Raw genomic sequence first — 14,801 nt, 5'->3', positions numbered from 1 at the left:
CCTAGTTCTTAGAATATTTCATGTTGGATCCATCTGCAGTTGATCCAAGAGAAGTGAGCGAAATCGACCATCATGATATGCTCTCTGATAATGAAGATGAACTCGAGAAAGGTACGTGTATTTACTTTATGTGTTTTGAAAGATTCCTTAATGCTTCAGACAGAAAACTAACCTAATCCACTACTACAGTTAAGGAACATATACTACTTTTAGATAAGGAGCGTAGAGATCTTGCAGATAGGCTTCAGCGTCTGCAATCAAGAAACACAAATAATGTGTCATCTGAGTCAAATCAGATCGAAGTCCCATGTTCTCCTAAGAAATCGAAAACCGTGACTGAAGAGCATGTTTCACAGAATAAAAATGTGGCCCTACCGCTTGACAATGAGAATGAGAATGAGCAATACTTAACTGAGTCCAATCTTTCAACCAGTTCGACTAGCTATTTCTTAGAGAAGTTTGCGTCGTATAAGAGGAATAATGATATTATCGTTGGACGGAAGCAAGACATGTTGAAGCAAAGAGTGTATACTTTTTCTGACAAGGAAGCTCTAAAAGAATACCTACCTATAGTTACAGATGAATTAGAGGAGTTTTCAAAGCTTAGGATAAACAAAAGGTACATTCCAGTTGCAGAATTGAGGAAAATTATGAATGATATTAAAGTTTTAAGGCTGGCAAAATTATTTTCAAAAGTAAGGCCACCAAAGTTTATGGAACCGGAATATGCTAATTGGGTAGCGTTAGGGATCATATCCCAGAAGTCAGAAATCAAAATAACCTCTCAGAAGAAACCTAATAAATATTTTCATATACGATTGACTGACTTTAGTTTTGACGTTCAAGTAATGATATTTGGGAAGGATAATGTCGAAAAATATTACAAGTTGAAAGTTGGTGACATAGTAGCCATTCTAAACCCAGAAGTATTTGTATGGAAAGGATCAGATCCAGACGGTATAGGTGAACAAAAACCAAGTGGGAGGTCCTTTAGTCTGTCCATAAAGCATAATTTTAACTGTATCCTTGAAATCGGATGCAGCAAAGAATTAGGATTCTGCCCTATCCTTAATAAGAGTAAAGGCAAACCTTGTGGTGTGCCAATCAATATTTCTAGGAGCAAAGTATGTGGTTATCACCAGGAGGTTAAATTTAGGTCTACTAATGCTAAACGAATTGAACTCAACGGGAATATTGCCTTGCGTGGTCCTATCAAAAACGGTATCCAGCATGCAGCGTATATCAGAGGAGGACCCTTAAAACACCAAGCTATAGGGTTGCTCCCAGAAAGCCAGGCTTCAAGGAGCATCACTAGAGATGACATTACTAGAACACACTTCAGCAGTTGTAATGCACATAGAGCGTATTTCGATGAAGACTATCAAAATCCAGAAATACTGCAAAACTTAAGTAACAAAAGGCGAAAAGTTCAAGATGCTAGAAAGGATAAAGAAATTGATAGACAACTTTCTCTAGCCCTGAGCAAAAATAGAAGCTACACTATTAGTCAGGCATCTGATGCCATAAAGCAAGACATGAGGACAGCCACTCAGAATGTAATAAATTCCGGAATGTTGAAAAACATTGGTTATGATCCGACTGGTGGTAAAATTGCGACACTGCTACATGACAAGAAAGCGCGACATATTGTTGAATCTGGTGGGGCTGTGAGTGAAATAATGGCAATTAAAAAGGAAAATGTCTGCCTGAAACCTTCAAAAGAGGACCTCAAGAAGAAACTGCAACGAAGAAATGATACATATGACAGGATTTTTAATAATATAAAAGACCAAGCTGGCGATGACCGTAACGCTAACGAACAAACTGAGGCTGTTGATTCTAGCGACGACGACGATTTAGAAATTTTGTAACAACTCAAAAAATAGTATGCATACACAACTCCAAATGTTTATCGTAAACAACGTAATTGATTGTATAAAATATAGCAGTACCAATACCCCCGTCGTGCGGTCCCTTTGTATCATGATGTGCCTTATATTTCGTCCTCGCCACGCCTCCACCTCCATTGTTGAAAAGTAACTTATTTTTTGTATACAGCAATTGTTCTAAATATTGTAGCAGTACACTACTTCGTTGATCCCAAAGATTATCAAATTAACCAATTTTCGTACCCTCGTTTTTTCCATTATTTTACATTGTTAAATTATAATGGATAAAGATAATTTACTCTATGGGTTTGGGTTGGTCCCACCTAAATACTTTGCGAGGCTAAACTCCGTTTTTAATAATACCATGTACATAGACACTACAGAACACTATCCCCACGACATTGCGTGTTCATGGATGGCCAAGGTGAGACAACATTAGGCAACCTAAGTTCCTGTGTGTGTACTACTTGCTACTTTCCTTTCCTGATTAATGTACGACACACTAAGACAAGGAGACACTGCCCTGCAAAAATATAAAAAATTTGCCATCGATAAATGGTAAGCTGATTACTGCTTTCGAATACATTGCTGCAAGACGCTCTTTGTTTCATCACCTGTATAGGTTCTTCATGTTCTCGAAGACACAGGTTTTAAATCTTCATGTCATCCGGCTTTTTTTTCAAACGTCCCTGTGAAATAAGACGTCGTCTTCTTCAAGCATCTACACGTAAGCCTATGGGGAACAAAGGACCACCTGAAGTTATTCCAGCAATCAATAGACCGAAATAACTCATCTATGAAACAATCGAGGGAACAAAGTATGGATTACAAGTTGTATGTATCGCTCGCAGCATTAGAAAGCAACAAAAATCTAGTTTGCGCAACAAGCTTTTTAAAAAAATCTTTAGACCACAGATCACTAACGTTACCGTCACCAAACAGGTGCCTTGAAGTCCCGTTCGAAAATGGAAAGCAAGCAGAAATAGCAAGGGAAGTTCTTCATCATGATCCAGTCCTCAGGCCTGAAGACTTCAGAGTAGATTATACCATACAACACGAAAAGCTGCTGGTGAATTTTAACAGCATCGATGCCCGTTCCCTGCGTGTCGGTGTCAGCAGTGTCATCGAATCCATCAAGACTGTAGTCGAAACAATGGACGAATTCTCGCTCTAAAAGCACCAGCACGTCTCTCCCTGCCTGCCTGCTATCCCGCCACAGCGCAACAACGCAACCTGTTCCACCAAATATATAACAATATACTCTTCACGTTTTCACTGACGATCGTTTTACCATGGTCTAGATGCAACTGACTCCCAACTCTAGGCCTCCTCCTCCGCCCCTCCCCCGGAAGGAAGGGCCGATCCACACCACACCACACCATACCATACCGCAGGAGAAGAGAAGTGACGAGCAGACAAGCATACTAAGCTCCATATGCTGGCGGGGAGGAGAACCGGAGGGGTGACGAGCACGTAGCATAAATAGCACATGCCTATATACTCATGCAGATTCAGGTAGATACATTTGCAGCTACACACCGTTCATCGTGGTGATGGAAGCAGCAGCAAATCAGAGGCCCTGTGCCACGTTTGACCACGTTTGATAAACTTCTCGAGGATGCGTTTCTTTTTACCTTCCGGCTTTTTTCCAAATCGTCTGAGTAGTGTTGTTTTGCTTTAACACTCTTGCAAACTTAATAAACACTTCACAAGCGTATAACGACGACTGCCTTAGTATTCGTGGTCTTCCTGCGTAGTCACTAATTCAGATTGCTAGGAAGCTGCGAAATAAGTTATTAGGATAACGGAGGTGTGGATTTCTCACCTGGTTCACGACTCTCTTTCACTCGCCCCCCCCCCCTTGCATTTGATACCAAGCACCATCTCTCTAGTCAGGATTCTGGAATATATACCCTACTACTACTACCACCGCTGGCAAGTTTGGTTATTAGCTTTTAGGTATACCAAGTTATCTTTAATTTTTTTCATTGTTGAGTGGTGTTTTAGACTATTTTGTCTTAGGTGGAAAGCGTACTATTTGAACAGCGTTCGAGTTACAACTATGGAGGATCCATCGACGACATCATTGCAGTCGCAGTTGCATCAGAAACGCCAGTATTCTACGAATTTCGACTGCTATAACCATAATATTGTGAAAAGGCGACTGGCAGAACATGGGATAGCGAGTCCAAGTTTGAATGAAGCTGAAGCGAATGATATTGATACACCAGTTGACCTTATATCCCACTCTCAGGATACAGTGGTAATTCAGCCTGATCATCATCAAATATCTAGCCGGTTGCATAACGTTGTATTACCACAGAGTTGCTTTCTGGGCTCTGGCGGGGAGGGTGCCGCTGCCCTTCCTCGTATTAAAGACCAGGGCCAGCAGGTAACCCTCGAGAACCCATCTAAATTAGCGCAGCAGCCCCCTTATGAGTGCACCCCGCGATCTCCTTACTACCTGCCTACGACGTCGTCTTCCAATATGGAAGCTGCCGCAAAGGCCATAGATAGTAGCAGCATCAAGCAAGTATCTGGAACAACATTGCACGATTCGCGTTTACAAGTACCATCTAAGTTTTCTCAGTCTCCGTCATGTGTTACCAGGCTGCATCGTGCGCTAAGTTCACATAACTTGTTTCCTGTGGGAAATGAACAGCATAGTATGATAGATAAAGGTGTCTCTTGCGGGTACTTTCAGGAGGCTCAGATACAACGACAGAGTCCAATGAAAAACTTTGTATTCACACAGCAGCAGTGCAGCTTTGGTGAGAGCCGATGCAATGATGCAAATGCCAATGATAACATTGATAATAATGACGAGGGCAACAACATCACGAGTAACAACAACAATTCGAACTCCTCAGACACCACCAACATCAACACCAACAGCAATACCAGTAGGGAAGGTAATAATAACGTGGGTATTAATAGTTCTAGCGAAAGCAACGAAGATGGTGACAATGGAGACAATAACCACAATGTTTCCACTGTGGCTGTGCCGTCCAAACCATCTAGCCAGACGTTGGTCGAAAAATTGCAGGAAATTTACAAAAATATTGTGAAGCAGGAAACCGAGCTTCAAGAGAGATGCTCTCAACTAACAACCTCCCAAACCACCGATTTAAAGAATTTATGGGTCATCTATAAACTCAATGCAGAATTGATTGATAATTATTTTACTTTTATTACCACTGCATTGTTGCCTACACAGCCCAAAGCAGACCTCTTGATTGGACAAGAAATCATTGAAGTTTATAGGATTGAAAGAAGGCTATGGCTATATGGGACGATAACATTTTTGGATGTGTTGAAGAATTTTTCCAATTTCATGGATCCTGAAGTTTGCTGTCAGTTTATTGTTTATGTTTTTATTTCAATTTCCAACATTCTGGGCAATATTCCTCCTACGTTTAGCGTGATATGGTTGGAAAGGTTAGGTGACCTATCTCGCATGGCTATAGCCTTGTATCCTTCTGGCTTTATTGATTGGAAGCTGAGCGCAGAGCATTGGTATCAAGAAGCCTTAAAATATAATTTTGGACATGGCAAACTGTACTATCACATGTCCACCGTCCAGCAAAACACATTAGCAGCTTTTGTCAATCTAGGAAAAAGTGTTTTCTGTCGCGACACTTTTATCCCATCTCAGCAGTACATGCAATTGGTCATCGATAATATTTATCAACGTGCTTTTGCTGAACGCAACAGCGGTCATCACAGATACAGTCACATTGTTGAATACTTAAAACACACAGAGGTGATGCTACTCCCTAGTTTCTTAGAGAATGTAGAATCACAAGGTGTTGTTCTAGCTTTCTTTGATCAGAAATTTGGTGCCACTGGAAGCGCTAACTTTTTTGATCCAAGCTTGATCTTTGTGCAGGACTGCGAACGGCTGAAGCACTTTTTTCGCCATGCCTCATTATATGCAGAATCTCATATTCTGCAGTTGGTTGGGTTTGGTGATCCAAGGAACCCATTTGCTCTACTGTTCGAGCTTCCCAAGTGTATAAAGGAACGTAAAGAACGCAAAGAGAAACGAAAGTCTAAGTCAACTGCATCGAACCAATCAGATATGTCTATTGACGATACATTTCTTGGTGATCCTGTTCAGTTTTTTGAAACACTCAATTCGACCAAGACCGCCTACAGATTCTCACAGGACCTGAATATCTGGAAGGAATCTCTAAATTACGTGAACAAGACGTCTATGCGATGTAGCATGGTTGTACTACGAAAGTTTTTGAATAGTTCATTGCTTACTGCACTTCCTCATCTTTTACCATGGGCGTACTTTTTGGTCGCTGTAGGATTGCGGCTAGACGCAATACGAAATGAGGATTCGAAAAGGTTTTGGATTGTATTCATAAGACAAATATTCCCATGGGAGTCCATAACAAATTTTTTGAACGTCTTACTTCTCTACATAAATGACCAAAAGCCGACTAAGTTTCCGATCGACGAATACATGGCTAACTATATCAACATGCCTCTGCCAGAACTACTGGAATATTTTTGTGAAAACGAGGATTTGCCTGAAGTATGGAATTGTTGGGGCACTTTGTGGTTTGATGTCATTAATAGCAAGCATGTCTCCAACCTTGTTGATATCCATTCTACTGGTGTCAAGGATCATATGTTTTTGGATGCTCCTGTTGATGGAATTTCTTTTGACCATAGCGATGAGTCTGGCGAAAAATTTTGGAAGCGCTGTGTGCGAGTCATTCTCCTCTTCCGTGGGATTGCCTACCAATTCCCGTTTGGTTTCACAGAGTTCAATGGCTCTGATGATTGGAAGTCCTTGGTGTTTAAATTCAATGAGCCACCTGCAGAATGGAAGGAACAGTATCTTGGGAGCTTTTCAAAGGAATATGGGGAATTTGAAAGCATATCATTTGTTAACACAGACCTGCAATCCCCCCCACATAAGGGTATGGTACTAGGCACAGACATTCGCACTCTGCAAGGATATAAGCAACTCGTTCCAGATTACCTGTGCTTCAACAAGAACGGCGACCTTATTACTGGATCTCTATATACATCAGGCATGTCGGAAGGCGGCAGCGGTGTTCCAAACGACTCAGAAGACTTTGGCAGTACCAAAAGACTCTTGGAAAACGAACTTCTTGTTACCAGCGAGAGACGAGACTACAACAACCTCTTGGACAAAGAGGAGACACCAATTATAGATGAATTCCTCAAATGGAGGTACAGCAGTACCAATTCGCGCTGGGAGCAATGTCTGCCGCGCGGAGATCTCCAGTATTTCACAGACACGCATGTTACCTACTTTGTGCTCGACGCTACCACCTGGCTACGCCATTTCGGCCATGTCTACAAGCTAGCCACAAGTAACCTCCTTAAATTCGCAATCTGTCTCACCACCTTCCAAGAACTTCGTTTCCTAAGAAAGTCAAAGGACGAAAGCGTCCTCGAAGCAGCCACAAGAGCCGTCATTACCGTCCGTCAACTCTACTATGAACGGAAACTTCTCCCACTTCGCTTCACTGGCAACGTGGCAGGTCACCTCGAAGAACACCTAGAAATCGAAGAACAGATGACTTGGCGTTCGCATGTCGATGAATTCGTCATCGAAGCAATCGACAAAGCCCAAAGCAAGTTCAACCAACTTAACAAGGATGCAAAGGCCTCTGGCAGAGAATCCATCACCACCATAGACGATGGCAAATTCAACTTCATCGCTCTCGTAACCGATGACATAAACATGAGGAACAAGGCCAGAGCCCAGAGCATCAGAGCCTTTAGCACCAAATTCATGTTTGCCATCTGCCACGAGATCGGCCTTTCCAAAAAGGTATGCACTGACTAACTAGCACGTATATATTACTATATTACCATCATCTTATTATCCTCACTGCTGCTGCTGCTGTTCCTCCTCCTCTTCACCGTCCTTCTTGGTGCTCCATCGTAAACACCAGTACACCTTGTCGTACAGCTGGAACGTAACACTTCCGTCCACATATATCGTGCTGCCGGCCCGCACAGCATCCTCTCGCTGCAACGTCCCGTCGATAATCACCGTTTCCCCCGAGGCCACCTGCAGCCAGTAAAACCGCCGCCGCGGCGGGTCTTGCCCCGGGAACCGCCCCTGCTGCCCTGGCTGCCGCTGCTCTGCACGCGGTACCCCTTCTTGGCACTCGGCGCCGTGGCCTGCTCCCATTATGTCATCCAGCGGACCACCACATCGCGCAGAGCGGCCCGCACACCCCTGCGGATCGAAGATCGGTCGAACGGACACCACTTGCTGCATCCCATTAACCCTGGAATCCCCCAGAGCGCCCGTTGCTGCACTCGCCGCCGCCGTCAGCGCCTCCTCGCTGGGCTCTGCCGCCCCTCCGCGGTGCCGCCGTACCTTGGACTCCGTAGCAAACCTGAATAGGGCGGATTGCAGCCTGGGCGCTACTTCCGCGCTGGGGCGGAGAGCGCTGCGTAGCGTCTGCACGCCCGCCAGCTGCTGTCTGTTGCCACTGGGAAAGAGAAGCGTACTTAAGGTGCCATCGCTCTCGCTGCCCAGGCGTCTGCGGCGCTTGGTGTAGCGATCCAACGCTGCGGCGGTACCGCTGCTACTGCTCGTGCTGCCGGTGGCTCTGTGCATTATGCTTGTCATCGTGCACGAAGACGTGTTCTGCGGTACTTTTCTGCTGCTGCTGCTGGTGAGCATGGCATGGAGAGGGCGTCTGCCGGCTGGCGCCACGCCAGCCGGCGACGAGCACCCCGACTCCGTCCGAGGAGGAACAACCACCAACACTCCAGAGCGCCGGCTTCTTGCCTGTCGCTGGGTATCCTGCTTTATGTTACGATGGCCATGCATGACACGCACGACTGCTTGTATGTGCTATGTGTTGGAGATATATGTACGCGTTTTTCCAAACAAAAATAAACTACGCGTGCCGCCGCACTCGCACGTTACCCGCACACCCCAGTCTTGGCACTCATCCCGGTCTGCCCCGAGCAGCCGTCCCCCCGCCTAGCCGCGGCCCGGAGAAAAATGTAAGCTTCGTCTCCTTCCCCCCGCCTTCTTGTCCCGCGCCGCGTTCGCGGCCGTATCGAAAACTCGGAGCGCTCCGACAGAAAGGACTGGCCACACCGGCTCTCTGTTCCCTGCGTTTCTGCCCGAAACAGCTCGTTTTTCCCGTCCGCCCGCCCCGGAGTAATGCTTGTGGTTGGAGAAAGACCAAGACCCAGCCAAACGAAGCATACTGCTGGACGCAGTGATACAACCACGGAACGCATCCCAGAGGGCAGCAGCGCAGCAGTGTGAGTATGCCGAGCCCTGGTGTTTACTCTACATAGTAATAATTGTCGTCACACAATAACAGCGCAAGTTTAGCAGTAGTAATTAAGCGTTGCAAAGGAGACAGCGGCCCAGGCAACAGAAAAACAAATTCTGCGAGCGCGGGCGGCGCGGTGTGGTGGAGCAGCAGGAGCAGTGGCAGTGGTGATTCGGAAACGAGAACGAGGACAAAGAGGGAAGCAGTAGTGTTTTACCCATAAGCCCGCAATATTATTTTGTGAGGAGTGTGGGGGAAAAGGTTGGGAACGGGTAAATTTAGCTCTTTTACTCGTTGGCCAAGGTTGTGGGATGCTATGGTACCCCGGAACGATGGCGTTGGGTGGAATTTTGGGTAATAATTCTTGTAGTATTATTAGGTGTAGTCAATTGTAGTGTGCGGCAAGAAGGATATAAATACACGGCTCTTTAGTGGGATGTGTGTTGAGGATGGGGGAGGGCTGTTCTTTGTAGTGGTTTTGTTATCCATTGTTGTGTAGTATTTAAGAGTACGGCGACAAAGACGACGACAGCGGCCATCAGCGTACTACTTTGGTGTTGAAGCATTGCGACAAAAAGCATCACTGGTACTAAAGAGTATAACAAGACTTAGTGTTAATCGGTACAGCGTAGATTCTGGAAAAGCGTTCATCATTGATAAAGAAAGATGTCACCTTCAAAAGTTTTCCAGAGTCCTGAGGAGAAGATCAGGAGTGAGCTTGGGCTCTCTTCTGGGGTTTTGATTATCAGACGGAATGCTCCGGCGGCTTTGTTGTATGAGGACGCTCTTTTGGAGCGCAATACTGCGATTTCCAGCACGGGCGCGTTGATTGCGTACTCGGGGGAGAAGACGGGTAGGTCACCAAAGGACAAGCGTATTGTGGATGAGCCTACGTCTGCTAATAAGGTTTGGTGGGGTCCTGTGAATAGGAAGGTGTCAGAGCGGACGTGGGACATCAACCGTGAAAGAGCTGTGGATTACTTGCGGACCCGTGAGCATTTGTATATAGTTGATGCATTTGCAGGCTGGGATCCTCGGTACCGTATCAAGATTAGAATCGTTTGCTGCCGTGCGTACCACGCGTTGTTCATGACCAACATGTTAATCAGGCCCACGGAGGAGGAGTTGGCTGAGTTTGGTGAGCCCGACTTTACCGTCTGGAACGCTGGTCAGTTCCCGGCAAACACACACACCGAGGGTATGTCCTCCAAGACTACTGTGGAGATTAATTTCAAGGCTATGGAGATGGTTATCCTCGGAACCGAATACGCTGGCGAGATGAAGAAGGGTATTTTCACGGTTATGTTCTATTTGATGCCTATCAACCATAACGTCTTGACTTTGCATTCCTCGGCAAACCAAGGTATCGCCAAAGGCGATGTTACCTTATTTTTCGGCTTGAGTGGCACGGGAAAGACTACCTTGTCTGCTGACCAACATAGGTTGTTGATTGGTGATGATGAGCACTGCTGGTCTGACTACGGTGTCTTCAACATCGAAGGTGGTTGTTACGCCAAATGTATTGGTTTAAGCGCAGAGAAGGAACCTGAGATTTTCAACGCAATCAGGTACGGCTCTGTCTTGGAGAATGTGGTTTACGAACCCGTATCGAGAGTGGTTGATTATGACGACTCCTCCATCACCGAGAACACTCGTTGTGCATACCCAATCGAATACATTCCAAGTGCGAAGATTCCATGCTTGTCCAATAGCCACCCTTCGAATATCGTCCTATTGACCTGTGATGCCTCAGGTGTGTTGCCTCCCGTGTCTAAGTTGACTCCTGAGCAGGTAATGTACCATTTCATTTCTGGTTACACCTCCAAGATGGCTGGTACTGAACAAGGTGTGACTGAACCAGAAGCAACCTTCTCCTCATGTTTCGGCCAGCCATTCTTGGCTCTACATCCAATGAAGTACGCTACTATGTTGGCAGAGAAGATGTCTCAGCATAATGCTAACGCATGGTTGATTAACACCGGTTGGACTGGTGCTTCTTACGTGTCCGGTGGCAAGCGTTGTCCGCTAAAATACACTAGAGCCATTTTGGACGCTATTCATGGAGGCTCTTTGGCTAACGCTGATTACGAGACGTTGCCAGTGTTTGGTTTGTCTATTCCAAGAGCTGTCGAAGGAGTCCCAAGTGAATTGCTAAATCCATCCAGGAACTGGGTTGAAGGTGAAGAAAAGTATAGCAAGGCTGTTACCTCCTTGGCTAATCTATTCGTGCAAAATTTCAAGATCTACCAGGATCAAGCCACCAAAGAAGTCCTGTATGCAGGTCCACAATTATAATGAGAAGCGTCTGCATACACACTACACATAAAATCCCGGCCACTGTGACCTTTTGATTTAATATATCTCAAAACTAATGTTTTCTAGATGCTTGTTGGAAATATTTATATATATATATACAGTATATATATACTGCATATATACTGATCCACCAAATACACAATAACGTATATTTATTTCACTCTAACATCTCGCCAGTAAACCGTGCGTTCATTCTCATCTTCTTGGCACTGTATAACGGCCCGAGGGAGTGTGATGAGAATAACCTGTTGTCATTCGTGGTGGAGGCATAGCCGCGCTGGTGGTAAGCTTCCCAGACGAGCCTGTCGCTGTTGGCACCGCGGTGGTCGAATCCTCAGATGCATCACCATCAACAGCGCGCTCCTTGCAAGCCCCTTTGGAATAAAGCTCGTAGTTTGGTAATGACATTCCCTTTTTCATATCAACCCAGGGGAAGAAGCCAGTGCCAAACCAAAAGTGCTGGACAACAGGAAACTTGTTTAAAACCTCCACCTGATACATCTTGATCAACCCGCTAGTGGCCTTGGACCACGTAGGCACAGTGCGCGAAATATCGTACAACATGGGCGAGTGCTGGGAAAAGGGCCCGGACTTGACCTTCATCACAAACGCTATTGAATTGCAATACAGATTCGTGTCCTCGTATTGGTACAAAGACTTCATGTCCAAAATGTCCGAGAGCTGAATAGGGGCGTTCTGGTCTTTGTCAGACCATTGCGACGCCCCGATAATATAGGCAAGATGGATGTGATCGTCCAACCCCCAAACTCCATGAGAACCTGCCGGCTCAAGTGTGTATGTCAGAATCAGCTTGTGCACTATCGAATAGTACTTGTTCCACAAGTATAATAAATCCGTCCCGGTTAACCCGTGCCCAGACTCTGATGTCTCCCACAGACCCAACATATCGACTGCCACGACCACAGCCAAAAACGATAGTTCGTGTCCAGTCCCGTAGTCCAACCTCTCAGGGGAGCCGAAGGCATTCCCCAAATAATATCTCAACTCAATAATACAATTCTCATATGCCGCATCCCTCTCTATAGGCAGAAACCTTCTCCACAAAGAATCCATCTCCTCCTGCACCTTGGCATGCCAATCCCTACATGCCATATTCCCAAACCGCCTAGGGGTATTCGTCGTTGGTGGCGTCTCGTCGATCAGCTCCAGGAATCGATCCAAGAATATAGAAACAAAGGACGACACCGACCCATTTGTGGAAACCTTTGGCACCTCCTGGTTATGAACCAACCCAAGATACCGCTCCAGATGCGATTGCAACCGATACATCGTCAGCGACCGCTGAAAGTCGTGCGTCCCATGAGAATCAAAAATCCTCTTCACGGGTGCCGAGAACTTTGTCTTGCGTAACTCAACAGTCATCGCAGAAGAAACCCTCTTCTCCTTTTGAACTAATACCCAAATATATATCTGTATATGTGTCTGTATGCGTGTATGTACGCCAGGTATCTATCGCTTGTCTTTGTCTGTCTTTTCCCACCAGCTAAAATCGCACGAAACCGAAGGAAAGAGAGAAAGAAAGAAGGAAGGAAAGGAAGGGGAGACGTCTGAGTGAGCGTGGGTCAGAAACACCACCTTAGAGCAAGAAAGCCGCAGCCCCTGTGTCTCGTGCTGCTGCGTGTGTCAGGTCCATATCCGTGTTTTGCTGTTAGTATTACAACGCTTTTTCAGTACTGCCTGCCTGCCTGCCTGCCTCATTGCCTATCGCTTTCTTTCCCTTTCTCGTTTCGTTTGCAACATAAACTTACAATCAACTCAAAGCAACACACCACCCTCTCCGCACAGACCTAAAGCACAACAAGTTCTTTCTTTCTCTCTCTCCTACCTCTCCAGAAATCGCCCACGAGCTTCCTCCCCATTATAAACAAGCAGAAAACGTTAGTGCGTACACACAGGCCTTATACTGAAAACAGAGAGCCATGGACGAGCCCGGTCGAGGAATACTTAACCGCAACGGCAGCAGCAATATGTTCGTAATGCCACCACCACAGCAGCAGCAACAGCACCAACGCCAAAACCAATCTGCCGCCGCCGCAGCCGGTCCAAGCAGCGAACCGGGCAGTGCTAACGGCGCCAAGGCAAGTAATGGAATTATACAGACCGATGGCAAGGGTAACAGTAGCTCCATGACGTCGCCCATGGGCGTCACAATCAAGATTGAAGAACCACCAGAACAAAGGGGCCGCTCCAGGAACAAGCAGTCCGATGCCACTTCGTCTTTCAGCACGAGCCGGAGCAGAACCAAGCTCAGATCCTTAAGCCGGGTAAGCATCGCCGAGCACGAACTTTTGAGATGGACCATTCTAAGACACGATCCCTCGGAAAGGCTGCACCGGGACAGCCACGCTGGGACGGCTGCCCGCTTCGGCGACATCAGTCCGCAGACCACCACGGTCGTGCCTGCGGGCGCCGCCGCGGGCATTGCTGAAGACATCGAAGATGTTCTTAGCGACGAAGAACAGATCAGCGATGTGGAAAACGACTACGAAGTGGACGCCGCCCTGGACTATGACCTGGGCGCACGTGTGCTGCCTAACTTCGCCACTAGCATCCAGCAGACATTGGACTCGCAGGCCACCTGGTTAGCCGCCTACAGACGTGATATAGACCCGCAACAAGAGAAAAAAAAGGTACAGGTGGATGTTCTGGAGAACTGCAAAAGGGCCATACAGCACATCGCCAAGCGGGCCCTGAGTCCTGCTCCTGCAGGTGCTGCGGGGCAAGCGGGGCATGCCCCGCTTGCGGGATCGGCGGCAGCACACGAATGCCCGCAAAAGAAAGCCTTCCTCCTCTACCTAGAAGACCTCAACACATCCCACAGCGAAAAACTCTACGCCCTCACATACACCTTTGGCGCGGTTCTTGCAAATAGGGACACGCTGTACATCGTCGTGCAGTGCGATGCCGCCGACGTCGAAGCCCACCTCGTCAAGGTACGCGAGCAAGTAGCGTTTCTATTGGACGCCACCAGTGCAGCGCTGGATCATCTTGACATCATCATCCTCACGCTGCACCACCCGTATCCACGCCACCTGCTTACCGAGATCTCTGAGGCCTTCCAGCCCTCGGCGCTAATCATCCCGCTGCAGATAGCAACCGGCTCGTTGGCGGGCTACGTCAGCTTTGTACCTACTCTGGTGGTGCGCAAGAAACTCAAAAGATCCCGTAGAAAGGGAATTTACGATTAACAAAAAAGAAGAACGAAAAAGCCGGAAAACAATAGATGTGGGTTTTGTGGCACCACCGCCAGCCAACGAAAGAACGACTGCCGCTGCCC

At 46.7% G+C, this 14,801-nt stretch overlaps 6 protein-coding genes and 1 further gene across 6 annotated transcripts; 5 read left to right on the top strand and 2 right to left on the bottom strand.

The window, feature by feature from the left end:
- Nucleotides 1-20: 20 nt before the first annotated feature.
- Ecym_4017 lies at nucleotides 21-1,871 on the top strand (the record flags this gene model as incomplete).
- Nucleotides 1,872-2,685: 814 nt separating this feature from the next.
- Nucleotides 2,686-3,063, top strand: PCC1 (chromatin DNA-binding EKC/KEOPS complex subunit PCC1; the record flags this gene model as incomplete). Its single annotated transcript, XM_003645869.1, has 1 exon — nucleotides 2,686-3,063. The coding sequence occupies one exon, from the start codon at nucleotides 2,686-2,688 to the stop codon at nucleotides 3,061-3,063; it is 378 nt and encodes a 125-aa protein (XP_003645917.1).
- Nucleotides 3,064-3,951: 888 nt separating this feature from the next.
- Ecym_4015 (uncharacterized protein) lies at nucleotides 3,952-7,725 on the top strand (the record flags this gene model as incomplete). Its single annotated transcript, XM_003645868.1, has 1 exon — nucleotides 3,952-7,725. One exon carries the CDS (start codon nucleotides 3,952-3,954, stop codon nucleotides 7,723-7,725), a length of 3,774 nt encoding a protein of 1,257 aa, XP_003645916.1.
- A 42-nt stretch (nucleotides 7,726-7,767) lies between these two features.
- Nucleotides 7,768-8,727, bottom strand: Ecym_4014 (uncharacterized protein; the record flags this gene model as incomplete). Its single annotated transcript, XM_003645867.1, has 1 exon — nucleotides 7,768-8,727. One exon carries the CDS (start codon nucleotides 8,725-8,727, stop codon nucleotides 7,768-7,770), a length of 960 nt encoding a protein of 319 aa, XP_003645915.1.
- A 1,126-nt stretch (nucleotides 8,728-9,853) lies between these two features.
- Nucleotides 9,854-11,482, top strand: PCK1 (phosphoenolpyruvate carboxykinase PCK1; the record flags this gene model as incomplete). The annotated part of the gene is made up of 1 exon (XM_003645866.1): nucleotides 9,854-11,482. The coding sequence occupies one exon, from the start codon at nucleotides 9,854-9,856 to the stop codon at nucleotides 11,480-11,482; it is 1,629 nt and encodes a 542-aa protein (XP_003645914.1).
- Nucleotides 11,483-11,698: 216 nt separating this feature from the next.
- Nucleotides 11,699-12,886, bottom strand: RRD1 (peptidylprolyl isomerase RRD1; the record flags this gene model as incomplete). Its single annotated transcript, XM_003645865.1, has 1 exon — nucleotides 11,699-12,886. The coding sequence occupies one exon, from the start codon at nucleotides 12,884-12,886 to the stop codon at nucleotides 11,699-11,701; it is 1,188 nt and encodes a 395-aa protein (XP_003645913.1).
- A 557-nt stretch (nucleotides 12,887-13,443) lies between these two features.
- IMP21 (Imp21p) lies at nucleotides 13,444-14,712 on the top strand (the record flags this gene model as incomplete). The annotated part of the gene is made up of 1 exon (XM_003645864.1): nucleotides 13,444-14,712. One exon carries the CDS (start codon nucleotides 13,444-13,446, stop codon nucleotides 14,710-14,712), a length of 1,269 nt encoding a protein of 422 aa, XP_003645912.1.
- Nucleotides 14,713-14,801: the final 89 nt, after the last annotated feature.

This window comes from Eremothecium cymbalariae, chromosome 4, assembly GCF_000235365.1.
Source record: "Eremothecium cymbalariae DBVPG#7215 chromosome 4, complete sequence".
Taxonomy (NCBI): domain Eukaryota; kingdom Fungi; phylum Ascomycota; class Saccharomycetes; order Saccharomycetales; family Saccharomycetaceae; genus Eremothecium; species Eremothecium cymbalariae.
The sequence above is the reverse complement of the archived record's forward strand: the minus strand, read 5'-3'. Positions and strand labels throughout refer to the sequence as shown.